General features: G+C 37.6%; 2 protein-coding genes across 5 annotated transcripts in view; both read right to left on the reverse strand.

Moving 5' to 3' along the window:
- LOC307147501 (splicing factor U2AF 35 kDa subunit-like) overlaps nucleotides 1-17,381 on the reverse strand; it is a 225,512-nt gene that overhangs the window by 40,213 nt on the left and 167,918 nt on the right. The window lies entirely within an intron of this gene.
- ankrd10a (ankyrin repeat domain 10a) overlaps nucleotides 1-17,381 on the reverse strand; it is a 49,073-nt gene that overhangs the window by 18,424 nt on the left and 13,268 nt on the right. For both annotated transcript variants that reach the window (XR_013819305.1, XM_079852160.1), the window contains exon 3: nucleotides 14,759-14,850. Coding sequence is in view for 1 of the 2 variants with exons in the window: in XM_079852160.1 (XP_079708286.1) it covers nucleotides 14,759-14,850 (92 nt within the window). In the remaining variant the exon portion in view is untranslated. The remainder of the gene's footprint in view (nucleotides 1-14,758; nucleotides 14,851-17,381) is intronic.

Raw genomic sequence — 17,381 nt, forward strand, 5'->3', positions numbered from 1 at the left:
AGAAACAGTAAATAAAAATATGATTTAATGGATTATCACTTTCAACCAATAGGTGGCGCAGTTACAAAACTAATGTGATGTGGTCAGAGTGAAGTGACAATGACACATACAAAGTTTGGTGTCAATATGTCAAGGCATTGCAGAGATAAAGCCTGAATAGTGCTTTTAGCATCATGCCTCAAATTTGCTGCTGCGCTATACGACAACGGTTTGGTCTATCGACACGAAATCCATAACTTTTAGTCGGCACAGTCTGGAGATGATACGATTCGATTTTGGTGAAAATCGGATAAACGGTCTAGGAGGAGTTCGAAGAAGTAGGTTTTGAATGAAAATCAAGATGGCGGACAGGAAGTTCAGCCAAATAAGGAAAACTTGGTATCTATGTTCTCGGCTTGACCCAAGGAATCTATTAAAGGGGTGATGAACTGAGAAATCAAAATTTCCTTGAGCTTTTGACATAGAGATCATCATACTATAATAATATCCTGTAAGTTTCAGAACTGAAAACTACCTTGTTAGTCCAATAAAAGCTTTTATAGACATCGGGCTCAGCAAACGACTCGTTTTTCAAAGTGGGGAACTATGACGTCAAAGAGGATAAAACACCGCCTCCACAAAAGAAGATCAATGCCTACTTCAACACTGCCTGTTTAGCCCCGCCCACCGATTCGCCCAAACATGCTAAATAACATAGGACGACATGATAATTGCTAAACCGGATTGAGCTACTTCCAAGCAATAAACATGCTGTTTACTAAATACTGTGCAGTGCCTGTTTGTGGAAGAAGACAGTCTGCATAAGCTTCCTTCGGATTCCAGCATGGTTAAACTTTATTAAATCAGTCAATCACAATTTCCCGACACGGATCTGCCAGCAACATGTAAGTAACCATGTGTATTCTAATGCCTGATCTGTGATCAGTGATTTCTGTGTAATTATTCAAGTTCAGATATTTCTCTTAAAATCGTTCAATACTGTTTATGCATCAGTGACTAAACGATCAACTTCACATAATTTCTCGTAGTATTATGAAAATATTCTTTTTTAAACTGTTAAATTAAATTATATACAGAAAGCGATCAAAGAACGATCCCTTTCCAATCGCCCAAGCTGTCAATCAAACAGCACAGCGCGAGCCGCGAGAGCTTATCTGGACACTTACCAAACTCGGGATGAAATAATGACACTGTTACACTACACAACGAAGCTCTTACTGTGTATTCACATCGTGTTTGCATTGTGATTTGGTGTAAGCATTTGTGAGAGTGCAAAAATTGCGTTGCAATGATAAGATCTTTATTCACGCGATCAACAGACTGTCTGTCATCTGCTCAGTCAGTGCTCATCATGCTGCAACCTTTCATGTGATGGAATAGATATAAATATAATGCTTTAAACTATACTTTTCACGATTTGTTATCTCGATAGCTGTAATAGTAAAAACGTAGTAAAAAGTTTTCGAGAGAGTTCATGTAATACTAGCTATTTCATATGCAAGCATGTCAGCCAATCACAGCAGTGGGCGTTTGCACTGCAGTCTCATAGCAGACACGCCCCTTAAAACAGAGCGTTCAAATCTGAGGCTGAAATCAGGCTTGGAAAAATGGCATTTATTTATAAATTATGACAATTTTTGATGTAAAAATCATACTAACATTATAAGGGCACCCCAGGCAACATTATAAAATAAAACAATCCAGTTCATGACCCCTTTAAGACCAGTGGCATTTCAATAGCCAGATATATTCAAAAGTTATTAGCCTTTTTGGAAATTTTGTTATAACTTTTGACCACTAGGTGGCGCTGTCTCAAAATATTTTGGGTACCTTCAGGGGATGGTGCTGATGGCACATTCTGAGTTTTGTAATATTACACCAATGCATTTGTTTAGTATAGCATTTTATTTCACAAAACTGTATTGAAGTCAATGGGAATTTCATGTTTTGTTCTATTATAGCGCCACCAAGAGGCTCAGTCCCACCATTTTTTTTACGTGTCCTCAGAGTGAGCCCATACATATGTGTGTAAATTTTGGTCAAAATATCTCAATTCTCTTCGGAGTTATAGACATTTATATGAAAAAACACGTAAAAAATGACTGACACATGACTTTGATTGGATTTTACTACCCCTTACTATCAATATTTTCGCATTAGGGCATTGGCATTTAGCTAGCAACCTATGTTTCCAAACTTCTGACGGTGGTTTCGTCTCGATCGGACTAGCGGTTTCGAAGATATAGCCAAATGTTTTTTTAAGCGCTAAATCACAACGCTACACAAACCGTAGGGCGAAACCTAGCATGTTTGGTATCGTAGGACTCGGCAAGGTTTCAGGAGTCTAATTAGATGAATCTCGTGAAAAGTCGACCAAACCCAAAGTTATAAGCATTTGGAAAAAAAATTCACCACTAGGTGGCGCTGTTTCGAAACTTCTCACGCTCCTTCAGGACATTGTGCTGATGACCCATACCAAGTTTCGTAACAATCCGTTCATGCGTTCTTAAAATAAAGCATTTTAGCACAAAATTCAAAATGGCCGACAGTCAAAAAAGCCGATATGGTAAAATTGGATATCAGTCGACTCGGCATGTTGCCCTGAATCTAACAAGACCAATTTTATGATTTTTGGACAAACTGTTCAGAAGTTATAAGCAGAAAAGCATTTTTCATATCTCCGGACCAGTAGGTGGCGCTGCGCCGAAACGCAGCATGTTGCCTCAGGTCATGCTTGTGATGACATGTACCAAGTTTGATCTGAATCCGATAAAGCGTTGCGGAGATACCGCCTTACGTCTGTTTTTGCAAGCGCTACGTAAAATTTGTTCGTGTGTTTATTGAAAACGGTTAAGCGAATCAACTTGAATTCCATGACTTTTTATCGGCATGGTCTGTAGATGATCTGGTTCAATTTTCGTGCAAATCAGACAAACCGTCTAGGACGAGTTCGAAAAAGTAGCTTTTTAGGAAAATTCAAAATGGCGGACATTTTTATGACGGAAAATGACGACATAGGGTGCAATCGAATCGCCATGAGCTCAGAAATCAGAGGAAAAAATAATTTTGTTGATTGGCCTTATGGTTCAAAAGTTAATTAATGAAACTTTGAACAGGTGGTGGCGCTAGAGGGAATGACTTAGACACACCAAAATTGGTGTATTTAATGTTGGGACTGTCCTCTATCAGAATGTCAAACCATTACAACTTTCCCGCAATCGGTTCTATGGGCTGCCATAGACTCCCATGGCGGAAGAAGAATAATAAGAACGGGAACAGATACAATAGGTGCCTCCGCACCTTCGGTGCTTGGCCCCTAAAAATACACTAGTTGCAGGAAAAAGCTTTGGTGGACACATGGCTTTAATGCAAGCATGTGCTGGTATACACTGACTGATGTATCTATGAACAGTAGCGGTTTGAGCGTGCCATTAACTCATAATAAATTTTTGTATGATTTAAAGAGAACAATAAAATTTTAGTTAAGCTAATCTAGAAAGAGAAGTCATTTAAGACAATATAATAAACATTTTATGTCATTAAACACACAAACACAAGGCAACATGCTTTTAAGGTTACTTAATACCTACAGACGTACTTTAAAAAAACAAAACAAATGCACAATTACTCAAACATCCACCCATCTTTCAGCCCTCACATACGAGCCCTCGCATTCTCAAAAAAACTATCCTTTATGAATATTATTATAAATTTTTTTTTTAGACCAGTACTTACTTTAATAACCTTCATTCACTTACTGGATTTAAAGCAAAATGTAATTGCATTAAGAGGTCTCTAGTACGGTGGCCGAGAGGTGCAAAACAAATCACAATTACAAAAACAAAATAACAATTCAGAAAACACAACGACAATTTAGAAAACAAAATAACAATTCAGAAAACACAACGACAATTTAGAAAACAAAACAACAATTCAGAAAACACAATAACAATTCAGAAAACACAATAACAATTCAGAAAACACAATAACAATTCAGAAAACACAACGGCATTTCAGAAAACACAACGACATTTCAGAAAACACGACGACAATTCAGAAAAAACGGAAAAGGTAGGTATATTTTGAGAATGACGTACTTATCGCTGAATGGACGAGATACCTGTCAATCAAGCCAGAACCGGAATCAAGCGATACTGTCTGGAAGTACCGGTAGAAACAAATCGTACCCATCAACGTGCCAAAGATAGTTCGGTCCCATGGAGTGATAGGTACGCCTAACGAATCTACGACGTGTCCTTGTTCTGTCCCTGGTGGGTCGAGTTCTTGCAGCAGCCGCATATGTCATCACGTTTAACACGCAACTTCTGCAGAGAAGTAGGCTACTAACCACGTTGTCCGGTAGCCGAACAACTGTCCTGGTCGACGCAGCTTTTAATGTAGTGGTATGTCGAAAAATGAAATAAAAGAGAGCATTGCAGTGAAGGCTTCTTTGTTGGTGTATTTACTCAAAATGAAGCATAAGAGAATATGCATAACAAAAGCTCAAAACATACAATCTCAACATGTATATCACTTTTTTACAGTAATGACCGTTGTACACATAAGTGACTTTAAACATTCCATTACACTAGAAGGAAAAATATGATCAACAAGCTATTTAACACTCTCTCTGTGCAGTTCTCATGCTCTAGCTAGCCCCAAAATGACGTGTGACAGCTGGTAGTAACACTCTAATCTCATGCTTTTTACAAACTAAATATGACTGAAACAACATCATACACTCATTATGACCAGTTATAATGAATAGCGGGCTATCGCGCTAATCGCGAAACACTCATGCTAACCATGTGCTCAGGCATACTAAACTCATGACACACTTAATATAGTAAATATTATGTGGTATGTCGCCAGCATGTCCACAATCACGGCACATGAATGTCCTTCTTCAAAGTAAAAGTTTAATGTGTTCTATTTTTGCATAGCAAAACAAAGTTGATCACAAATTTCTTGATTGACAGGTATCTCGTCCAATCAGTGATAAGTACGTCATTCTCAAAATATACCTACCTTTTCCGTTTTTTCTGAAATGTCGTTGTGTTTTCTGAAATGTCGTTGTGTTTTCTGAATTGTCGTTGTGTTTTCTGAAATGTCGTTGTGTTTTCTGAAATGTCGTTGTGTTTTCTGAAATGTCGTTGTGTTTTCTGAATTGTCGTTGTGTTTTCTGAGATGTCGTTGTGTTTTCTGAAATGTCGTTGTGTTTTCTGAATTGTTATTTTGTTTTCTAAATTGTCGTTGTGTTTTCTGAATTGTTATTTTGTTTTTGTAATTGTGATTTGTTTTGCACCTCTCGGCCACCGTACTCTAGTAATCCAGCACAGCCAATATGAGAATCTGCATACCTACATGTCAGTGTAACTTTATTGGCTAAGAGTGATACCTTTGAAAGAAAAAAAGTGGATAATTTATTTCTCATATTGAATATTTCCAAATTGCAGTTCACATTCTATGCCAAGATTAGTAAAATACATCTGATCTGCTGGGGGGGGGAAATGAGGAAATGTGCATTTGTTTTGTGTGATTTTCATCTTAACCTCAAACTGAATCACTAAACAAACACACCTTTTAAGCTAAATGAGGACAAGTTTAGACAGACATGTTAATTAAAGAAAAACTCCACTAAAAAAGCTCTGCTGGCCTAATGCTGACTGTAGCTGCATCCAATAAAACAGAGCAGTACATTTAAAGGATTAATTCACCTGTAAGAATTGATAAATTAGGAAATTCCAGACAGTCTGTTTTGGGGGTGACCAGGCCCTGAGAGGACAAAAGGACCTCTCTGGAGATTAGCATTTGAACTGGCTCTCACGCACCATCGAGACGAAAGTCTCACCCCCGAGTCATCTAATCTACATCTCCTTCCCTCTCCCTTCACCCCCTCTCTCTCATGCTCAGGTGACTACCTGATTTCACCCAAGAAAATGTATAGTTTAATGTGAATGATTATCACAGAGTATATTCATGTTTGGTATCGTTTAAAATGTCACAGTGCGACTGGTACAATTCTCTCATCTCAAAATAAGTAAAACACAAGGTAATAAGGTTTTTGAAGGTTTATGGATAACTAGCATACAAGGAGGGGTTGGTCTCAAGCAAATGGTCACACCCCCCCCAAGAATGCAAATTTACTATTGTTAGCACATGTTTACATGTGAAAGAGGTCTGGCTATTTAATGGAGAGCAGCAGGGAGATCGGGGCCTTTTTCTGTATTTCAGATGGGTCCGTTAGGCTGGGAGATGTAGATCTCTCAGCCTAACGTATTTCTTAAATGTTGGGTTTGCATCTTATCTCTATTCCAGAGCATTTGATGTTTTGTATCGATTATCTTTGAATTGATTATGGAATTGGCATGATACATTTACCTGACATAATAAATTGTTACATTGTTGATTATTCTAACTGACTTTGATATTATTTTCATTGAAGAGTTAAACGGAATAGTCAAACGTTCACTCACTTTTAGTGAGGCACAGATATTATTAAAACCTTTCATTTATGGAGTCAGATGAATTAACGAGAGAATACATAACTAAATGTATTGTAAATTTAACCAACCAATACTCTGCACGAGTAAGGACAGAACACGTGATACCTTCCCCGTGTATTGGCGAACCGGAGATTGGACCAATATTTCACGGGCCTTACAAAATGGTGACCTCGGCGACGTGATCTCGCAACACAGGCGAGAAACATCCTTTCCAGCAAGTATTGGGAGTTTAAAATCAACAAGAGGTTTTAACATCTTCTCTTTCTTCCGTGGTTGTGGTAAGTCAATTTTCTTTGCATTCTTAGAAGTGTTGAAAGAAATGTTTGCATTGTTTATGGGTAAGCGTGATGCCGCAGCCAGATGAAGAGTGATTAGATTTTAAAGATCTCCTTGTTTTGCCTAAGCAACAGGAAGCGAAACCTAAAGTGAGAATAACATCTTCCAAATAATTAATAACTCGATGAAGAGCTGAAAAAGTAAAGCCTAAAAAGTTTTAAAATCAGCCGCATGTTTTCTGGCCATTGTTGAAACCAGCAACACGCGAAGAGAATGAGCAAACTAACAGAAAACAGAGAAAGAAAAATCTAAGTTTGTAAACGATCGGAAAACACGTGATTTTATAAATAAAAAGGCAGATCAATGCATTGTTTATGAAAGGAAAATTTTGGGAAAACAGGATGATATGATGTACAGGCTAAAACTCAAATATCAAGGATAATGCTAAATGCTATTGTCCATGTTGCTTTCAAAACGCTCAAGGCTACGCTAAATGCTAAAGCCATGCTGCGCTCAAGGCTAATGCTAAATGCTATTGTCCATGTTGCTTTCAAAACGCTCAAGGCTACGCTAAATGCTAAATCCATGCGGCGCTCAAGGCTAATGCTAAATGCTATTGTCCATGCTGCATTCAAGGCTAATGCTAAATGCTAAAACTTTAACATTGATGGAATTAAATTAAGATATTCAATTTAATTTGGCTTATTTCAGTTCCTCTGAAAAGTAAACCTCTAAAGTATTTGATATGCTATCTAGTCAAAAATTCGTGAAAATTTTGCTTGGTTATCACTGTTAGGTGGTTGGGGATATGGCGAGACTGTAAAAACGATGGCAGAGTAATCTAAAATATATATCCAACACAACTGACAGGAGCTGTTAAATGTGGCGAGTCTGTAAAAACGATGGCAGAATAAACTAAAACATTGTAACACGCTGGGATAATACAAGTATAAAAAGGCGCCGTTATAACTAGCTATGATCGCGCGCATCCTGATTTTGATGTCAAGCTGTTCAAATATTTGAGGATACTACTCTGAGCAATGCATATTCTGTTTGGATTTTCAAATTTGTAGTCGTGCTTAACACATTGTGCTAGAACACACTTTATAGTTGTTTGTGCTAGATGCACATAGGCTAATTTAAAGTTTATTCTTTAACACAGGATTGCTTTACTGTAAGTGTATTTGAAATACTTAGGCAAAGGTGATATAGATGTCGTATTCTATTGCTTTGCTGTGAGTGTATTTGGAACACTTAGGTAAAAGGGTTGTAGATGTTGTATTCTAGGCCGTGTGTCCTGTGTAAAACTGAATTAAACACGTGTGTCTATGCTAAATTTGGTGGCTACGATGTAAATCACAAGACAAAGAAATCGGAAAATCAGAAACAAATGCATCTCATTAATCCTGAAACAAAAACCTTTTTATATTTAAGGCTTCAGAGAACTAAATATTGTTATGTTTGAATGTATTCTGAATTACTCTGAGATTTGTTTTTTCCAAAATAGATTAACGGATTCGTACATTTCCACAAGTTTGCGTCAGAGGTTAGCGACGGCTAACAGCTGATATCAGGGAGTTTGCTGGCGACTTGGGTGGGTGGATGTGTTCCGATGTCTTCTGTTCTAATTTAATGTTACTTTAGATAAATGTACAGGCTTGATTAATCCAGAGCCAAAACCTACTAAAGTAAAACGATTGAATTAAGTTCCTGAAGGGCATCCAAGGGGGCTATCAAAAATCTCTTTGATTGTTGCGCGTGTACGGCAAAATCCTAGAGAATTAGCCAACTGCCTCTGCTCCTGATCTTCGGGACTGGCCACTTGTGTCGTGCATCCTTGGGAAGGACTGCAAAGCGATATAGTTTCCTTATCTATAAACGGAAAAATATAAAGTAAGAGTAAATAGAAGAATCAAATGTTATAATGGCCATTTAAAAGACTAAATGAGAAGAAAAGGTATTTGAAACCTAGAAAAGAAAAAAGAGAAACAGCAAATGTAGATCTTATAATTATATTATAACTTGAATTATAATAAACATTATATTACACTCGCCGAGCAGGACAATAATTGGAGAAGGGTGACTTTCGTCACTAAAATTGAATTTCTGAAACATAATTTCATTTATGTGCTACCCAGTGCCAAAAAAAGGGGCGGGTACACGGCTAGAATTGTGTGGCACAGGTAATAGCAAACCAAATTGTGCAACAACTAAAATGTAATTAATCAGAGAAGTAAATTTACAAGGAGGGTGTGAAATGCTAAACAGCAGACAGAAGTACCACAGTTTTTTGCAGGTCAAAAAAATATCTGCACTAACTAAAATGTGTGAACGACACCATAAACCGCAAATGCTAACCAGACAACTCAGAGATCTGGCTGTAATGAGAGAAAGCAATGAGCATTGCACATGCAGCAGACTGAAGGCTGAACTGGAAAAGCAGCTTCAGGTGTCATAACACACTGAAACAACAGCAACAATTCAGACTTGGTCAATGAAACTCAGTTTCATGTGACATCTGGAATTAAAATTGCAATTGACATGATAATGGAACAAGTAAAAGAATTCCACACGTCTGAATTTAATGTTTTTGAAATATTGGAATTATCTGTCTGTGGTTCGCTCTCCTCTGTTTTATGTCTCAGGTTTACTTCTGCAAATTCCTCGGAAGACAGATGCCAGGAGGGGCAGGAGCCCACCTGGAGCAAATCCAGCACAGCGGAATTGTTAGAACATAACCTGAGACTCGGGAGATGGGTGAAAAGACACTTCAAGAGGCCATTCATCTCACAATAGTACATCACTGCGTAAATATGGCCTCCCAGTTTAGAACTGGAACTAAATTTGCAACACAATTGTTATAGATTATATTCCACCCATCTCCTAGAAGTAAACACTGAACACACACCTCCATCACTATACCCTCACAACTAAACACTACACATCATACGAAGATGTGTCATCTTCACAAAAACAGATCCAGATAGCTTCACACATATAGGTTGGTCATGACAGTCTAAAAGAGACAAACATAGCATACGCTATTCACAACACACTGCCAACTCATTGGAAAACACTGAAATATACATATGAATGACTACAGTCACAAGTCAATGATGCAAAGTATAAAGCAGAGACAGACCTGCTATAAAATTTCAAAATGTTCAAACTTTCTGATTGTTATTAAGGTGGTTGGAAAATCAGAGGGCCCCTGATTTCTCAACTTACCACTAATAACAGAAATATCATAAAAACGGATAGATCTGAAGTGTGAGCACTTCAATCAATTACAAAATTTACAATTTAACCCTGTCATCGACTGTGACTTAGCCAGCTCTCTCTCTCTCACTCTCACACACACACACACACACACACACACACACACTCTCTCTCACCAACACAAACACACACACAACACTGTTGCAATGAATGAACAATCTACATTCTTATATGCTCTCTCTCACACACACACACACACACACACAACACTGTTGCAAGGAATGAACAATCTCCATTCTTGTATGCCTAAACATGTTCCAAGTCACTTCTTAGATCTGCATTGGTGGTTTGCACTGGAAGATTGCTGAACAAACAAGGTAATTATTCCTAATGATATTAGGAATTGAATGTGATTGATTTATTATTGCTGGTATTACAAGATTAATTGATGCATACCGTTGATCTTATTATTTAGGTTGCACCGACCTCTTGCTGCATTTCCTTTGAATAATTCAGACCAAGAATATTTAAATTTCACTACCATTTAACATCACAGTGGTAGTGAAGAATTGGATATTAAAAATGAGACCATCCTACATGACCCTGAGAAACACTTGAGACCAGATGTACCATTTGCACTCGCTGACATGAACATGATATTTTATATTGAACATGACATGATTTTGTTTTGTTGCATTATGTGTTCCCATGCATTTCCCGACGACTTTAAGTTCATAAGTGCTCAATCGTGAAATGGACATTTAAGATGCTTTTCACACAAAGCAGTGTGAACCAAGGAGAAGCCCTTCATCCAATGAGGTCTGCCCAGACAACCGCACCGCTGGAGGTGACAGGATTGGTCAAGAAGGGTCAGATCATCATCGTGGAGAAGGTGCCAGAGAAGCAGAAGTTTCTCCATGGAGGAATGACACGTCAACTGAACAAGTCACAAAGGTCCAGATTGACTCTACGAACTTTGCTCGCATCACAGGAAGAGAACCTGAATGCATTCATCCACCTGCTGGACTCAAGCAACATACACCTGGTGAGACCAGGTGTTCTGCAGGTGAACACAGCCCTCTGCAAGCTTCTACAGATGCTAACATTGAAAAGACAATTTTCGGATGAACATCTCAAGAATGACAACAGACGTTTATCAGTGACTCCATAGGAGCTCATTTGAATTTGACCCACGGAGTCAAGGAGGGAAAACTGTAAGAATTGATAAATTAGGAAATTCCAGACAGTCTGTTTTGGGGGTGACCAGGCCCTGAGAGGACAAAAGGACCTCTCTGGAGATTAGCATTTGAACTGGCTCTCACGCACCATCGAGACGAAAGTCTCACCCCCGAGTCATCTAATCTACATCTCCTTCCCTCTCCCTTCACCCCCTCTCTCTCATGCTCAGGTGACTACCTGATTTCACCCAAGAAAATGTATAGTTTAATGTGAATGATTATCACAGAGTATATTCATGTTTGGTATCGTTTAAAATGTCACAGTGCGACTGGTACAATTCTCTCATCTCAAAATAAGTAAAACACAAGGTAATAAGGTTTTTGAAGGTTTATGGATAACTAGCATACAAGGAGGGGTTGGTCTCAAGCAAATGGTCACACCCCCCCAAGAATGCAAATTTACTATTGTTAGCACATGTTTACATGTGAAAGAGGTCTGGCTATTTAATGGAGAGCAGCAGGGAGATCGGGGCCTTTTTCTGTATTTCAGATGGGTCCGTTAGGCTGGGAGATGTAGATCTCTCAGCCTAACGTATTTCTTAAATGTTGGGTTTGCATCTTATCTCTATTCCAGAGCATTTGATGTTTTGTATCGATTATCTTTGAATTGATTATGGAATTGGCATGATACATTTACCTGACATAATAAATTGTTACATTGTTGATTATTCTAACTGACTTTGATATTATTTTCATTGAAGAGTTAAACGGAATAGTCAAACGTTCACTCACTTTTAGTGAGGCACAGATATTATTAAAACCTTTCATTTATGGAGTCAGATGAATTAACGAGAGAATACATAACTAAATGTATTGTAAATTTAACCAACCAATACTCTGCACGAGTAAGGACAGAACACGTGATACCTTCCCCGTGTATTGGCGAACCGGAGATTGGACCAATATTTCACGGGCCTTACACACCCAAAAGTGAAAATTCTGCCATTCATGTCATTCCAAACCTATAAGACTGCCGCCCATCTTCAGAACACAAATGAAGATAATTTTATATTCTCTCATAATGTTTGTCCATCCATCGCAACCAAAACTTTGACTTATCAAGAAGTACAAAAAGTATCCTTATGAATCAACTAATTTAATTCAAGTCTTCTGAAGAGACAATCGTTAATATGATCAACAGATATGATTTAGGCTTTTATTAACATTTAAACATTAAAGAAAATAGATGCTCAACAGTGCTCGCTTGAAGCACGAAAACCAACAAGGCTTGTTCTTAAGTGTCACACAAGCACATTCAAGCTTCCATGAGAACTAATGAGGTTTGTTCTGGCGTATCAAATACAAATAATGAATGTGCTCAATGTATTTGATTTTTTTTTTTTTTTTTTTATGCGAATATAAGCCCAAAATATATCTGCAAGCAGCCATTATCGGGGCTAAGCGCAAAGACAACAAACCATGCCAACATGTCTGGGAGTGTCAGACCAACTGCAACAATGAGCAATTAAAGACATTAAGATGATTTTAGGCAAAAATGGGTGAAAAAAATAAATCATATACAGTCACTAATAATATGATTTAATGGTTTGTTTTGACCAATAGCAGTTACGAAATTGATGTGGTGTGGTCAAAGTGAAGTGACAATGACACATACACAGTTTGGTGTCAATATGTCAAGACATTGCAGTGACAAAGCCTGAATAGTCATTTTGGCATCATGCCTCAACTTTGCTGCTGCGGTACAAAATCCATAACATTTTGTCGGCACGGTCTGGAGATGATACGATTCGATTTTGGTGGTTCGAAATCGGACAGTCTAGGAGAAGTTCGAAAAAATAGGTTTTAAAAGAAAATAAAGATGGCGGACAGGAAGTTTGGCTGACTATGGCAAAATTGGTATCTAAGGCCCTGTCCCAAATGGCGCACTTCATGAGGACTTTCGGTCTTGTGGACTTAAATTGCGCGTGCTCGCTGAGTCTACGAGTCCGTAGGCCGTCCCATTCAGCATTTTAACGCTCTGAAGTGTGCTTTGTACCCTTGAAGCGGTCTTCCGCAAAGCCCGCATAGATGCAGGCTCCACACACTTTCACTACCCAGGAATCCTTGCGAAAGGCCAACCAGACAACGGATGGGAGGAGATTTCGCTCACGGACAATTGTTGACATGGCTGAGAAGAAAATATTACGGTTTTTATGACCTAGATGTACATTTTACCAGTTGTAACCTACAGTTTATACAAACATTATGGTCATTGAGCAGTGGTTGATGTCTCAAACATAATAATAGCACGTTGAATAATACGATCGCATTATGATTCATTAAATAAATAGAACCGAATGTCAGGGCTTTACTGAGTCATATATAAACATAGTATGAATATTGAAACCTGTAAATTCATCTGAAACTCATGCACATTTTCATTATGTGTTAAAATTGTTATCTTAGTTCAAATGGAACATTATGTATTCCTAATTCCAGGACTTTTTGTCGGCATGGTTTGAAGATGATCTGGTTAAATATTCGTGAAAATCTGAGCAACAGTCTAGAACAGGTAAAATTCAAAATGGCGGGAAAATTTTCATTACGGAAAATTGCGTCATAGGGCGCAATCGAATCGTCTTGAGCCAAGGAATCAGTTATAATTTTGTTACTAGCCCTTACTAGCCCAAATTTGCTATGGTGACAGTTCAGACTGTCCTCTATCAGTACCAAATTTCATAACTTCCCGCAAACGGTTCTATGGATTGCCAGAGCTGAAGAAGGAATAATAATAATAATAATAATAATACCAACGATTACAATAGGTGCCTCCGCACCTTTAGTGCTTGGCCCCGAATTAAAACTCTCCATCACATGGACTACTTTGACACATCAAGAAGTACAAAAAGATATTGTAAAGTTTCGGTTGCATAGACTTTGAATGGATGGACAAAAATGATTAAAGAATATTAATAATACCTTCATCTGTGTTCCGAACATGAAAATAAGTCTTATGGGTTTGGAAATTATGACATTTTAGGGGGGATGAACTATCCTTTAATTTAAATAATACAATTTAAGTGGTTGTACATTTGTAGTTGTTTTTAGAATTGAAATGTGTTTTGAAAGAAAAATCTAGGAATCTAGGGAAATTTTTCCCTGTGTTATGTGGAAAATGCAAATAACAAAATTACATTTATTTAACAAATTTTATAACTACAGACCTTGTACTACAAGGGTGTCAATTACTAATTGTATGCAAAATAATTCTTGCAATAATATTTGTATTTACATTCTTCTGATTGTGGCATAAAGTCAAATGAATTTTCAGGACTAAATTAATAGAAGTTTCTAAGGATTTTAAAGCTTTTTTGTATTTTGTATCAAGGCTTTCTAGTTGCATTTCATCTGGTTTCATGACATGGTCAAAATCAAAATGTATGCTCTACGGCAGAGTTTTTTTTATTTATGGAGATTCCCTTTCACACTGTGATGTAACAAAAAGCACCTCATGAAGTCACATGATAAAGCATTTAAAAAAAACAAAAACTAAAAAAAAAAAACAAGACAGTGACTTACTCTGGTTTGGCTCCCTGGACCAACAAGGCATTAATACACTCCATGTTACCGGCCCGTGCTGCTTTGTGAATGGGTGTTTCACCCACATAATCCTGAAACCATATGGTAAATGCAACATTTTGGCAGGCTTTCACAACATTAATTGAACAGTTCTTCAAACTTACCATGCAACAGGCAGGCTGACAACATTCTGTACATCAATTTATTTAGCATTCAAATGCTTTAATGGGCACAGCCATCAGCATGGTTGAAAACAATGTGGATCTAAAATGCTGTTTAAAGGTCCATGTCTGCACCTCTGGTAGATATCACTCTGAAGAAGAGAATCTACAGAACACTTTTACAGAACACAGTCAGTGAGTCATAAGGAAGACATTGAACTCTTCACCCTAACACAACAGCTCCCCCTAAAGGCGGTAAACTGAAGCACAGACAATAATTTGCTCCTAAATAACCCAGATAATACCACAAAATGTAGGTCAAACCACACAATTACTGCAGAAACAGTAATACAACAGGGATTGCTCTCATTCACTTCCTCTTGAACCAACACAATACAGGATTGGACAGCTCCATCAGTCTCTGTGCATGTTTGTCTAGTAAAAACATATTTGCTGTAATTACACATTTACTGTACCGGTAATTTTGTTTAATAGTGACATCACTTAACATAAGTGATGTCACTATTAAACAAAATTACAGTAAATGCAAGTCAAGCAAAGGTAAGTTGAGCCTGATTTGGAATGCCCGATTGATCGGCTGCTTATTTAAATGGTCCAGTAATCACTATGATTCTGGATAAATTGAAAATCAATCACTTTTTGTTTAAAATAGAGATCACGATTCTGAATTGACAACTATACAAAATAATATAATTTACTAGAGGTTCTGATAAAATGTTAGTTGCTGCGTTTGAATGAATGATGATTCAATGACTCACTCAAAGACTTCACTTGATTCATTACTGGATGAATCAGAATTTTGGAACAAATCTCTTGAATGACTGATTGAATGACAAATGCAATACATCACTTGTCACCACTTACTGGTGTAACAATGTAAATTATACAATATTTATTTGAAGAGTCAAGTTACTTTCAAAAGGTGGATTACTCTATTTTGATTGTTATCGTAACATTAGTGTTTATATCCTTATATCCAAGTACAAATGACAATTGAAATATTGTAACAGAAATAATTATACTGTGTGTGGTTAAATATTTGTGAAGATGTTTTTATCATGACAACTGTTCTCTCTGGGTCAGGGGCAGTGCAAACGCAGGTTTGAATGTTTCGCTGTGATCATACTTGTCAAAGGTTCAGTATACATAGCCGAATCGTTGTCATTTAGTAATAGGATTGCGTGGGTGTTTGAATCAAGATCACAATCTTTTAACAATTAATCGTGCAGCTGTAATCAATTTCTAATGCTAAACACCTGAGCCTATACTTTAAGACCTCAGCATCACTTTCATATCAGTTGCAACTACAACTGTGGATAAATAAAAAAAAAACGAAAACAAAATCAAAAAGAGCATGGGGGAACAAAATGTGCAAAGACAAAAACCCTAATCCAACAGTTAAGACAGGACACATTCTAAAAGGTTTGTCAAAGTATGTTGGTATTCTTAAACAACTCATGAGCAAATGGCCTCAACAGTTCCACCTGTTCAGTCTGCACGTTTAATAATTAAGTGTGCTTGCTGAAAGCAGCACACTTATTGTTCTTCTTAAGTTTTATTATTGTTATTATTATTATTATTATTCCCGGGAGAGAAATTTTGTCCAGCTCCTGCGCCTAGGCCCTTTGAGACAGAGACACCGTTCCAACTTTAAAACGTCCGGTCAGTACCGGTGTAAGTTGCTCGCGAAGATGACATCACAAGTCCATGTCATTCGTCCGCCATATTGGATTGAACAAAGCGAAACTAAATTTTCACAGGTCACAAATTTGGTCCTAACTTTTGATGCATCTAATTTAATCATCTTCATTTATTATTAATATCTACAGATTTGTATGCATGAATTGTGCATTTCCAGTTCTCAAAAGAGTTAATAACAAAACAAAACTTTATACAAAATACATCATGCTCTTCTTCGCCAACCGAACAAACAATTCTTTGTCTGTGGCTTTGTTTGTGCGCGCGCAGTCACATGCTCAAACAATCAACAACGTCGCTCTAGAGGTGCGTTCCATTTGACCGTAAGTGGACTGCGAAGTGGACTTCACAGGGTATTCCGCCATCTTAAGTGAGATTCCAATCCGAAGGGAGCGAACATGTTCAGTTCGAAGGGCACTGCGCACGGCATAGGGAATAAGGGAACATCGATACATCACTTCACAGGAAGTGGAGAGCGATGATCACCCAACTGTCATTTCGCGCACCACGTCATCACCAGTCAGAACGGTCATAACTAACGATGGAGGAGTTTACGTATGTGTGTAAGTATTCATTTCGCCATTGTTATACAAATGACAGTATTTTGAACGGTTATTGTTGTGAATATTACATATACTATTTTTGATGATTATAATTGACCTCAGTGAATGCAGCCAGCTTAGCTAGTTTGTGAAGTAAAGTGGTTTTATTTTAGGTAGTTGTAAATTAGTGCAATTTAACTG

Source organism: Squalius cephalus (assembly GCF_949319135.1).
Source record: "Squalius cephalus genome assembly, chromosome: 2".
NCBI lineage: Eukaryota > Metazoa > Chordata > Actinopteri > Cypriniformes > Leuciscidae > Squalius > Squalius cephalus.